The sequence below is a fragment of the Hemicordylus capensis genome, chromosome 1, assembly GCF_027244095.1.
Source record: "Hemicordylus capensis ecotype Gifberg chromosome 1, rHemCap1.1.pri, whole genome shotgun sequence".
In the NCBI taxonomy this organism is placed as follows: domain Eukaryota; kingdom Metazoa; phylum Chordata; class Lepidosauria; order Squamata; family Cordylidae; genus Hemicordylus; species Hemicordylus capensis.
In genome coordinates this window covers 207825495-207838489 of record NC_069657.1, presented here as the reverse complement: position 1 = coordinate 207838489, position 12995 = coordinate 207825495, and the positions used below count along the sequence as shown (strand labels likewise).

General features: G+C 43.1%; 1 protein-coding gene across 3 annotated transcripts in view; it reads right to left on the bottom strand.

Annotated features, from left to right (window-relative positions):
• Positions 1-8975: 8975 nt before the first annotated feature.
• ZC3H15 (zinc finger CCCH-type containing 15) overlaps positions 8976-12995 on the bottom strand; it is a 38699-nt gene continuing 34679 nt past the window's right edge. For all 3 annotated transcript variants that reach the window (XM_053271593.1, XM_053271602.1, XM_053271584.1), the window contains exons 9-10: positions 12274-12400; positions 8976-11416 (exon numbers count right to left, since the gene is read on the bottom strand). In XM_053271593.1, the coding sequence (XP_053127568.1) occupies positions 11223-11416; positions 12274-12400 (321 nt within the window). In that variant the 3' untranslated portion in view covers positions 8976-11222. The remainder of the gene's footprint in view (positions 11417-12273; positions 12401-12995) is intronic.

Genomic DNA, 12995 nt, shown 5'->3' with positions numbered 1-12995 from the left:
AACAAATCTAAACCCCTCCTCCCAGCACCATCTCATCCATGCATTGAAACCCCTCAGCTCTGCCTGTCTCACTGTACTTGCGCGTGGAACAGGTAGCATTTCTGAGAATGCTACCTTGGGGGTCTTGGACTTCAAAATGCTACCTATCAGCCTACATTTGGCTTCCAGGACCTCCCAACTGCATTTCCCCACATCGTTGGTGCCAACGTGCACCACGACAGCTGTCTCCTCTCCAGCACTGCCTAGGAGCCTGTCTAGACGCTGCGTAATGTCCGCAACCTTCGCACCAGGCAGGCAAGTCACTGTGCGGTCAACACGCGGGTCACAAACCCATCTCTCTATCCCTCTAATGATCGAATCACCAACTGTGCGAGAGGATATGGGCTCATCATCCACGGAAGGGGTCCCTTCTAAAGGAGCATTTCCCTCTTCCTCAGACCGATGTCCTCCTTGCCCAAGACCTTCATTCTCCCTGACAGCAGAGGAGCTACCAGCCCTGGAGTGGGATGCCTGTTCGCTGTGCTCTGCTTTGAACCTGTTGGCTCAATGGTGGCTCCGCCCCTGGCAACAAAGGAAGTATTTTTCACACCAAGCATAATTAACCTCTGGAATTCTTTGCCACAAGATGTTGTGACAGCCAACAGCCAGGTTGGCTTTAAAAAGGGCTCAGATCTTTCTTCCATGAATATATCTATCAATGGCTACTAGCCTGAGGGCTATAGGCCACCTGCAGCCTAAGAGGCAATATGCCTCTAAATACCAATTGCAGGAGAGCAACAGCAGGAGAGAAGGCACCATCAGATATTGCCTGTGGGCTTCCCAGAGGCATCTGGTGGGCCACTGTGTGAAACAGGATACTGGACTAAATAGATCTTGGGCCTTTCCCAGCAAGGCTATTATGTTCTTATGTTTTGTTTTTGAAATTCAGTCAATTCTTTTAAAATCATTTTAGGTATAGTTCTTAAAATATGGGGGAATGAACATATAATTTTAATACAAGAAGTTCTGGTAAGAACTAATCTGCTTACTTTCCTTGCACTATAATTTTAATTAATAATTATCATCTTCAAATTCATGCACTTTGTTGTTCAACACCAAATGCAAAATGCAGGGTACTGTAAAACAATACTTGGCAGAACTGTGTCTGTAAGAACAGGGTGCACCACGCATAGGTGGAGGATGGCAGTGAGATAATGACATCGTTTAAAATGTCATTGGAATATCCCTGTGGCACTACAATTGCACTAAATTTGATCCAAATTCATCCCAGCATTGCAAAGTTGTTATGGGGGAATCCACACATAGCCACCATCTTGAAATGGGTTCTGGAATTCATTTATGGGGTATCAAAATTTACTGTCCTCTATAACCTTAACATGTATACAAAGTTTGCCACCAATCTGTTTGGTATTTAAAAAATTAGCCCACTTCCACCTCAAATACTCATATGTCCACTTTCTTGAATTGGGCTGGATGACATCAGCACAAAGTACACCATTGACATGCCCCTACATGGGCACTACAACTGTACCAAATTTGGACTAAATCAGTCCAGGTACTAATGGGGTTGTTACAGACACACACAGAGGCGCTTCACCCAATTGGTGTGAAGCGCCATTAGGGTTAGTGCAGGGAGAGCAGGCTTAGACCGCTCTCCCCGCACACAGGGAGGGAGCCATCCCTGGGCAGCCGGATCGGCCACCCATGATCACCAGCTCCATCACAGAGCCAGCAGGGTCGGTGGGGATCAGGGGCCAGGAAGCCCCCAGAAGTTCTTGGATGCCCCATGCAAGCACACGGGGCATTCTGGAGAGACTCCCCCAGGGCTGGGAGGATTGTATTAGCCTCCTGGCAGGGGTCTGCTCATGTGTTGCTGTGGCACGGAGCCCCACCGTGGCAGCACACAATCAACCAAGCGGGGTTAACTTGCTCCCCTAACCTTATTTAAGGGGAGGGGTACTTTTAGCAGTTTGCTGCTGGGAGCCATGCGGACAGCAGACAGCCAGGAGAAATCAGGCTAGGCTCCCTTAGCCCGATTTCTCCTGTTTGGGAGAATAGGTTCCTTGACAGCAAAGTTCTCTCATAAGACTACTTTCCATGAGGAAAGTTAAGGCAGCCCTTCTGAAAAAATGTGGTGGAGGGATGTGAGAAGACCACTGAACCAACACTCAGTATGTACATCTGTTGAGCAAATGGCACAGCTAGGAGGAGGGACTCACTCTGTTTTTTTAAAAAAGTTACATCTGACCTCATCTTTAGACTTTTAACCACTAATGCTGTTTTCCCACATAGATCTAAACCTTTATCCCCAGTTTGGTCTGCAATGTTGTTTTCCTTCAGTTTAGTGCAGTCATTCTGTAACGAATCAATTTTAATAATCATACCTCAAACAGGATTAGTTGTTTTCACATTGCTTTCCAAGGCTATAGTGTTACATCAGGATATAACTCACATACTTTATTCATCCACCACAAGATTAAATCCATATTCCTAAACAGAACCTTATGAAGACTCAGATTAAACCAGCACCCATACCTGTGGAACCATACCTGTAGGGAGATCTCTAGCGGTTTCCAGCTCTTTGAAATGTGAGGATTTGTATGGCTGTTCTTTGCAATCATCACTGGATAAGAGCGTTCCTGACACAGAGATACCATGACCATGATCCACCTTATTACACGTGGGCTGGGTTGCAGCTCATTGCAGCGGGGGTTATCCCATGCTGGACCTTTCCTGAGCCTCTTGTACTTCACTGACCACATGCCACCAGGTTTCAGGAGCAGGCAAATTGCCTGTGTATAGGCCCTTTGATGCTGCAAGGGTTTTGCTAATCTTCTGGACACTCCCCTCCCCACCACCACCATGCCCCCCCCCCGGCAATACAAATATTTAGCTCCCATCTTTCTTTGTACAAATCAGAGGCAGATTACAACAGGATGAAACAGAATAAAAAACACGACATATAACACAAATAGTGATGATGTACAAGTATCGTGTTAATGGTCACTATGTTCTCAGCTTTCCTGTATTCCACTCAAGATCTCCATTTCTAAGCAGGTGGCACAGCCTGCAACACTGACTAGGACAAAACACTTGTCCGAAATGGGATCTCTTCCTTAAGCCCCACTTCCATAATCCACACAAGTCCTTTTTATGTCATCGCACCTCCTTGAGAGTTACTTTCCCAGTTTTGTCCCACACCAGGGTGCCAATTCCACAAGAAAGACCCACACAATGAACTCTGCCCACATAAGTTCAAGCCTTTAAATCTTCCAGTAGCAACATGGGATGATCTGGTAGAAAAGCAACTCTCATGGTAGTGCTGTAACTTTTAAAGGGACTACAGATGAGGACTTTACCACATTTGTATCTGATGCATGGCAACAGCTTCCTTATCATTTGGCAAAATAATGCAGACAACCAAATAATAAGTTACTCCAGCATAGTCTGGTCAGCTATATGGGCTCTCTGTTTAGGCTATAGTGCTAACTTAGTCACAGGGGATGCTGCCAAAGAGAACATTTATCCCATATTCAAGAGGTATTCTCATATAAGCAAAGAAGGGTAGTGCATGGCCTATGTTTAGATGTGAGTGATCAGCAAGAAAGGAAGGGCCTCATATGGATGGCATAGAAAGATGTGCGCTTCACTTTAAGTACAAAAGTAGAACACTGAACTAAAGCGTTTCTCCAGTAATGGCCAGGGGGAGGGATGGGTGTGGGTGGGTGTACGTATGTGTGTACATACATGATAGTGAGGTTATTCCCATGATAACTGGAAAGTGGGCTAAGGAAGCTCCCAAGGTGGCTCGCCTGCCTAATTCCTCCTCCCCTTAAATGAGGTTAAGGGAGCGAGCACTCATTTGGTTGCTCATGTGTCGCCACAGCACACAGTGACACACGAGTAGACTTCCAACCAGGAGTCTGCAAGCAGCTTCCCGGGCTCAGAGGCCTCTCCAGGATGCCCTGTGCACTCATGCGAAGCACCTGGAATTTCTGGGGGCCACATGGCCCCCAATCCCCACAGCCTCCACCAGCTCCGTGATGGAGCCAACAGCCATGTGGGTGGCCAATTTGGCTGCCCAGCTACAAGCGGCTGCTTGTCTGTGGGGAGAGCGGACTAATCAATTCTGTGAAGCACCTCAGTGTGTATGTCACACCTTAGATTTCAAATCAGATAAGCTATATTGTCTTTCAGTACATTTCATGAATCTATATGGTGCAAATTCAGATCCATTTAGAATGTTTGCATATCACTCCCTCTATTTTCATTGTCTTTTGCTCTTCTGTTTGTTGGTGGTTTTTTTTTACATTTATATCCCACTCTTCGCCTGCAAACTGGGTAAAATTACCTTTTTAAAGTGGCAACACACTTCTACTGTACTTAGTAGCAGGGTAGTAACAGTAGCAGCAAGACAATACTGAGCTAGATAAACCAATGATCTGACTCAATGTATGGCAGCTTCCTATGTTCCCATGGTGAACAACTCTCTCAATTCAGCCCAGCATCTCACAAGCTATTGCTGGTGCCTCGTTTGTTGGCTTGTTTTTTTTAAAGATGGAGATCCTTTTTGGGACATAGAATCATTTCTAATATCTTTTGTATACCATTTTTACACACATATTTAACAACAAAACATTCATGATGCTTTTCATTAGCCAGCAATGGTCAGGCAAGCTTCTGCCCCATTCCCTAATTGAAGTGGAAGGCCTTCTCACTCTGAGAATAAAGTAACTTAATGTGACAGATAAAAAAGGTGTGTGTGTGTGTGGGGGGGGGAAATCTTGTGTTTCATTAATAGTTTACAACAATCACAGCAGCAGCATTGGGTGTGGGGTGGGGGGAGCATGCTTTCCCTTGGACGCCAACACAGTGAACAGAAGGTAATGATTAAGCTGAAGAAAGCTTATATTACAGACCTCAATGTGCAACCCAGTGAGGTGGCAATTTAAGCAAAACCAACTGAACAATGGTGTTTGTGATCCATTCACCACATAGCTTTATTTTTCTAGATGGGAACTGCATATGTTGATTATAGATCGTCAGAGAGTCTGCTGTGAGAGTTCCTTGGCAACCGTTGGTAAAGTTAACTGTTGATGGAACCATCAACAGTCTCAAGAACAGGGCTTTAGCTAGTTTGGGTTTGATGATGCAAGTAGATCAAGAGCATAATGGACTATTTGACATTTTAGGGCTGGTCTACCTTCCACTAGGGCAGACCAGCTTTTATCACAAATTGAGCTATTCAGGTACAATGGCTTACTATATGGATTCTTTTTTACTACATCATCATCAACCTCCTTTCATGGCTGCTTATAGTGATAGGCAAAATCCATTCAATCCATGGGATGAACTTATAAATGGAAGTTGCTTATCCTGGAGAGCTGGTCCTCCAGTAGCAAACATGAATTGTTCCATTTGCTAATGGCATGGTTTGTTTTTGGATGCGGAACTTGTGCTATCTGTACTAAGATAGGCCCATTGGGGATGGGGTCAGAGCTCAGTGGTAGAGCATCTGCTTGTATGCAGAAGGTCCCAGGATTACTCCTTGACACTCCTGCCAGAAACTTTGGAGAGCTGTTGCCAGTCAGTGTAGACAGTACTGAGCCAGATGGACCAATGGTCTGATTTGGTATAAGGCAATAATCACCAGCCTGTAGAGCAATTTACAGCAGCATCTGTGTACAAATCTTAAGTCATAGCTCATCTTCAACTTCCTCTTTGTGGAAAAAGCAAGACAACAAAAAGAGTTGTGTATTTTAAAGTAACTGCATTATTTTGGCACAAGTGTTCACAAACACAGCAGATACATAAAAAGCACTGATAGCAACAGTGCTACGATCAAGGGCTTGTTAATTTGCATGTCACTAATTGCATAACCTATCAGCAATGCCCCATGACAGATGAAGGGATTACAAAAGACAATAGGAGTGTGCAAACAAGTTCAACCTTGAACCTGTTTGGTTCAACAGTCAGCCGATGGACTGAACACACCCTGGTTTGGTTCAGCACTGGGCCAAACACCCCTGGCTGTTCAGGAGATGTTCGTGAATAAATTAATTTTGTCGTGGTGGCCATTTTGGAGGCTGCTGTGCATACCTAATGGGCCTCTGCAAGGCCTGAAGAGTGCTCCAAATGGGTGAGGGGGGGCAATTTCAGAGAGTGGTGTCGGGGAGGTGCCTCTGGAGGCCCCCATGGCCACACTAGCAACCCTCAGAGGGGGCAACTAAATTTTTTAAAATTTATTCATGAATCCCCCCCAACCAAACAGGGGGAGGGTTCACGGGGATGCTGGACCGAACTGGCCCAGTCCAGTCCCAGTTTGGACTCGAACGGAACCAGCCAGTTTTGTTCACACCCCTAGAAGTCAACAGAGGCCAATAGCAGCAGAAGAGGTAAAGGTGAATATGACATAGTACTTATATGGAAGAGGGGGTTTGGGGGGGGGCACAGGGGGAGTTTGCAGTGAGAGAACCAGGTGCAAGCTTTATTTAAGTGTGCTCCTGCCAAGTTTTATGTTTCATTTTCAATGCCAGTTTTAAGCCAGTCACCCTCCACTTGTAGCCTTGGCTTATTCTTCAGTGTTGCATACAAATGACAGGGCTTTCTTTGCATCATGAGGATGCATATAGAAATCTACATTAACCTGTTTCTGAATGCACTTTCCACCTTCTACGCATGCAGCAGCACTAATTTACAAGTCTTGAAATCAGATCAGATTGTTTCACTAGCCCATAGCAACCACCATATACAGGTTTGCTGATGCGGATGATTGATTACGGGCAAACGATCTACTGGATAAGGAGGTTAGCTTCTAAGGTGTGACTCTGTTTGCTATCACCTCTAGGATATCTACTCTTTAAAAGAACTCCCCCAAAACAGCCACTATTATCTGGCTGATCCTAGGCTGCATCCTTCTACCATAGAACATCCATTTGTTAGGATTCTGTGAGCATGGAAGACCAACCAAGTGGACCACGTGGCATTCAAACCTCCTCTTGGTTTGTGCTATGGAGGGAGGAGCACACAATGACATTGTTCCTCTATGCAAGCACTGCTCCATAACTTTTTGGCTATTCTGTCCATTGGAAGTAATGACCCCACTGATTTCTCTACTGAGAACAGGAATTCTCAGTCATCTTAATTAATCAACAACCCCACTATTGTGCTCAATGGAGGATTTTTTTGGCCCCTGGCAGTTCAAACAGTTGATTATGAACAAAGAATGCCTTCCAAACATTTTGAACTCTTACAATTTATTGTTTGTGCCCTTCTCCAATACCCTCTATGTATCTTTTCCCACCAGTGAGTATGCAGAGATGCTCACGCACAGCACTGTGTACACTGCTGCTTGCTACTATGCAAGGATCAGTGAAGGGGAGTACTAATCTAACAGTGGCAGTAGAAGAGGATGTTCTTCAAATCCTTTCTAAACATGGACAGGGAGTCATCATTAGAACAAAGCAATAAGGAAGCCTAATTGCTCAAAATAGGAAGCCCTTCAGACTTACAAATCCAACATGGATCAGTGAGAGTCCTCTCAAAGGCCATTCAAACAGGTCTTAGATGGTGGGAAAGGAACACGTCATCTGCCTTTATGTCAGAGCTCAGTTCTTTTGCTGTCCCTCCATGCACTCTCCCCAAAAGTACATCCCATCCCAGTTTGGGAACCACTATGCTAGGGTTAAAATAAGCCTACTGCAGTGTTCTTTATTGCAAGGTCTTGGGGCCAGTGGCAGACCCTAAATGTAGCTCCTTGAGTAATTGTGAAGTAGGATACTCAGCACAGCTCCCCTGGAACTAAGTGGAGGCAACTGTTCCCACTGCACAGTTCTGCGTTTTGCCCAGCACCAGTGGGCTTCTTTAGAGGGAAACCAAGCACTCTCAAGACCCAGCACCACTTTGGAAGGTAAGCATGGAAAACTTGGAAGTGTGGTTTTTCCAAGACTTTTCCACCTAGAGCTCAATAGGGAAGTGCTTGAGAAGGACTACATTTCCCATCACTATGTGCATGCCTTCCAAGAGTGCTGTGGCTCAAGATAGCTTCATGAACCGAGGTTCGTGCACAGGTTCAGCGCTGAACTACTTCAGCATCACCGGGGAGAGAGGCGAACAGGATATTTTAACTTTACAGCACTCCTCCCAAGAACCCACACACAGCAGCAGGAATCTGCATGGGGCGGATGAGAGCAGGTAAGAATCTGGTCTTTTTAAAGATCCTGCTCACCGCTCCCCACAAGCACTGCCAAACCAGTGTGGCGACAAACCTCGATTTGTGCACAGTCACATCCCTACATTGTATGGAGGTGAGCACAGTGAGAAATTACAAGAGTGACCCCCACTTAAAAGACAGTGAAGTTCACTGCCCTGCTGTGTTTGAACACACTGCTAGGCATTGTGATAAATCATGCTCCAGAACTATTACACACAGATAAAAGCCAGAGTCCAATTCATTTGCTCAGTAACAGCCCTACATTGTGACACAACTAGAAGAATATACCACATGCACATCCCATCTGACTGGATGACTTTGTACTGTGTATAATTATAGACCTATCTCAACAATTGCTCACACTCAGAAGTTCTCAGATCAAGTTTCCAGGAACCTTGGGGTTCTCCTCAATGAAGAACACCACATGACAAACAAGCTTACCTGAAAGTCAGCTTTCCCACTACTGCTGATCATTGTGAAGCTACAGGGGTTTGCCAAGTATATTTTAGTTCCTTCCGTTCAAGTGGCACAAGCCTGAGGTCAAACAGGCCTCACGCAAGAGAGAAAGTTTGAAAGCCACTGCTCTATTGAATTATTTACAAACTGAAAGCATTATCAAGATTAGTGAGGGCAAGAGAGGTTCAACCATTTTAATGTTTCTATCTTGCTATGAATGTCAGGAGAAAGTTTTCCAACTAAGCCCATTGGTAATTTGCTATATGTGCTAGTGTTGCGATATGCAGGAATGTGGATGAAGTGAATATTTACTCAGGAAATATTTTATAGTTCTGGAAGAGAACAACATTTCATAACGCACAATACATATGAAAAGCTGATAGCCAAAGAGCCACTACCTTACATTAATTCCCATGTTTTACAGTCTAGATGCATTCTCCATGTGGTTCACTGAACACTGATTAAGAAACATCTGATCCAATCGCAGCATGATCATGTATTTTCCTCTGCCATAATTGAGCTTGAATACAAAGTTATTCAATATATTTTGAAAAAATAGCACAAATTTAACACAATCATCCACTACAATCTAATAGGCCAAACCACTTCCAGGAGGGGGAAAAAATACATGAATGAAACCACTAGTATCTCATTAAGGTTTGTTTGGCATATCAATAATGTAAAAAAAACAAAAAAAAAAACCTACAGTAATTTAAAAAATAGAACCACCACACATTTTTCAAACTGTCCACAACAATGAATGGTTGGCCAGCTGCTTAATTTTCAGTCTATTTTAGAGGAGATGAAAGATTTTTGGAACTTTTTTGGAGAGAGAAACATCAAGAAGCTGATCATCAACAATTACTCTTGTTTTTTCTCTCAAACAACACGCATGCTGCAATGCTTAAAAAAATACAAGTGCTTTTTAAAAATAAAAGAGCAGCATGTATATAAACCAACTCCATAATTCTGTTTTGTTCTGGAAAAATTAAGGCAAAGAAGCAAGAGATATGATCCAAAGGGATTTCAACTGAGTTGGAGGGCTCAAAACCTCTACAGGAAGAAAATGAGTGATAAAGGAGAGCAGTGGAAAATAATTTACACACTAAGTACACAGGCAACTCAGGAGATATTTTAGGTACATTACACCAAGCTGGTAGAATTCCAGTAAAGATTCTGACGACGGATCTGTAGCCTTCATTTCCCCACAGCTCTCTTTAGCATTGTATCTTCTGTTACATTTTGTTTTGACATAAATGTGGGGTGGCAAGTAACCTTTACTATTTGGGCTGGCCAGTCATGGCATTGCTAACTCCCACTGTTTGCAGTCACATGTTAAATCCTTCAAACAACTATCTTTAGGTCAATCTAAAAAGGGTTGGTATTCTAGTTCTTAGATATCTCACCTGTCCCAAACTATTGAGCTAAAGGCGTTTTTGTAAGAATTTGAAGATCACTTCTTACAAGCCAGAGTTCTGGCTCACATGAAAGTTAACATTAGAGAGCTCTTCCTACATCTCTTATCTTGCAATAGACTCTGCCTAGAAAGCTTTTCTACTTTGCTACAAAGATGTTGATTCACCTGGGTCATCTAATGAAGCTTCTCTTAAGACACCAGCGTAATCTTTATAATTAAAATTATATCACTTTGCCTTGAAGTGTTGTAGGAACTTCCTGCTCTGTCAGGACATTTAAAGCAGAATTCCAATACCATATTCCAAGGTCTCACAACAGCTTTAAAATTTTACACTACACACGGAAAGACACTTTTGAGAATAGTGAAGAGAGAAAACCAGAAAGATGGATGAAGTCATGGTAAGTATTATTTTCCATATACTGGGTAATGAGGTGTTTCACATAGAGATTACAGCATAAATTTCAAATCGCCATTCATATTTGCAGAATTGCTTCTGTTTAGCTTTACTGCATATTTGCAGACCATGTGTCATATACTACTGTAGAGCCAACATGTTTTTCAGTCAGATGGCCTTTATTTACACCTTTGTAAAGTTTATGTTTTAAAAGGATGGCCCCATACATGAATGTCATTTTACGGACTGCTATCTCAAGCATCTGTTTGGTCAAATAATCTAAAGCAATTCCAGCCTTGCAAGAGAACAGCCATTTCAATCTGTTATCACCTCAATTTATACTATGTAGCTCAAAAATTGTTATGTAATCACTCAAACACACTCATTTCAATTGAAATTCTGCTGAAGGATTTCACTTTGACCTTCTTGTGTACCTGGTAGCAATATTCTCCTTCACACATCCTGGAAAAATAGTTAGCCTTCCTATTTTGGGTTGGAATCTTGTTACAAGTGTCATTGTATGATAAAATAGTCCTCTCAGTGTATTATCTGGGTGGCTTACCATGAAGCTGCAGTTAAGATTGAATAAGAAAAAATTTTTGGAAGGAAGATATGTCTGTTTAATGTTCTTTCCAGAATCACTTGAGGAACCAAGAACATTCCATTTAAGAATTCTAGATAAAACAGATGGAGCCAGAATTCACTTTGTCAAGAAGATTAAATTCATATTTGAAGCAGCTTGTTCATTCCTCTAAATCAAGTGTGTTTAGTTCTTCTTCTAGTTCTTCCAAGTCCTCACCAGTAAAAAGATTCTCATCAACTGGAACTGCATCAATTATTCCATTTTCCTGGGTGCCTTCCATGTCGCTGTCAGCTTCCAAATCACTTTGCTCTCCATTCTCCAGTCCACCTCCTGAAGCTTCACTCAGCTTATTATCTGAAAGTGAAAACAATTCTCACAGTGCCTCATTTGAAGATACCTACCACCATTTACTTAAAGCCTTTTATGCTGACAATAAATGGTCTAAGAATATTGACTATAGGAGAGCTCTAAAGTTAGTCTGATGTACCAAGGGGCGGGGGGGAGAGCTGATGAGCCAAAACACAGTAGAGTAATACATTTTACTAAGGCTCAGATTCAAAGCACTCTTACTTAGAAGTAAGTACCACAAAAATTAGAGAAACTTGCAGTTCAGCCCCAAGTAAGCTGACACAAAACTAAGCCCAACAGAGTTCAGTGGACTTCTTTCCCAGACTGATTTTCAAATAGATGTGTTCGGGATTCAGCTATTTCACAGATGTGTAAACAAAGAGCTAGAGTTCATGGCTAATACAGCACAGCTTTTGTTTTCCTAGTCTTCCATTTTCCAGAGGGAATCAAAGGAACAAAACAAAACATTTTCCTATGTTCAAGTTCCAAGCATGAATTTTTTTTTAATGTAGATAATTGGTATTACAAGTTATATTCCATTAGAATTAGTGGAATAACTTAATGGATTTGTGTAGAAATGGACAACATAGAACAGAGGCAATACTACACAGTTATGGTATTGCCACATCTCATGAATACATCATTGTAATAGAACTACTGCCAAGTAAACAATCTCCACTTCAAAAAATGACAAGGTGTATCCTACCCAAGTTAGTGTTTTGCTAGTGTTTGCATCTGCAGATACAGACTAGAAGAAGACAAACTAAGTTTAGCAGAAACCATATACTTTGGCACTAGACAGTAAATATATAATACTTTTGTTCACTAAACAACCAAAATAAATAAAGACTCAAAAGCCTTACCATCCTTTTCAGCTGAAGTATACGTACTAAATCGTTCCAGACTAGCTACAGTAATTCCAGTCTCATCCACAGCTTTTGGAACATAAAGGTTCAAGTCCACATCATTTACACTCACAAGTTCGTCAACCTGAAAGGGGAAAAAACAAAAGAATGTCATCGTCCTATAACCAGCCTTCCTAAACTTAAATACCAACTCTGAGGGTGGATACACACAAATCATGGAACCCACTCACAAAGTCAGTGACCAACTTGTCTGTGACTGTCTAAATCCCAATGCTGCTCCCACTGAGGTATGCATTATGTCTGAACCCACACTCCTCATGAACCTCTGGTTTGTTCCAGGAGAGCTTGCCCACTTTGCCATTGGGACTAATAGCTGTGAGGCAGCACAAGGAAGGCTGGGATAGAATACAAGGCCTCATTGGGAAGCCTGATGGGGGTGTTCCTCTGGCTCAGCTATGTCCAGCATAGCAGCAGCCATTTTATTTGGTGGCTGTTTTTTAAAATGGCTGCCATGCATGCGCAAATGGCCTCTGCGAGGCCCTGCCAGGCCTCACAGAAGCCATTTGCGCATGTGTGGCAGCGTCCAAAATGGCTGCCGTGCCAAGAAATGGAGGCCCGGCGGCCAGATGGGCCGCAGCAATGATGATGGAGGCTGGCGGGGCAGGGGGACCTTCACGGACCCCCCTGCAGCCTAGACGGAGCTCCCCAAAGGACTGAAC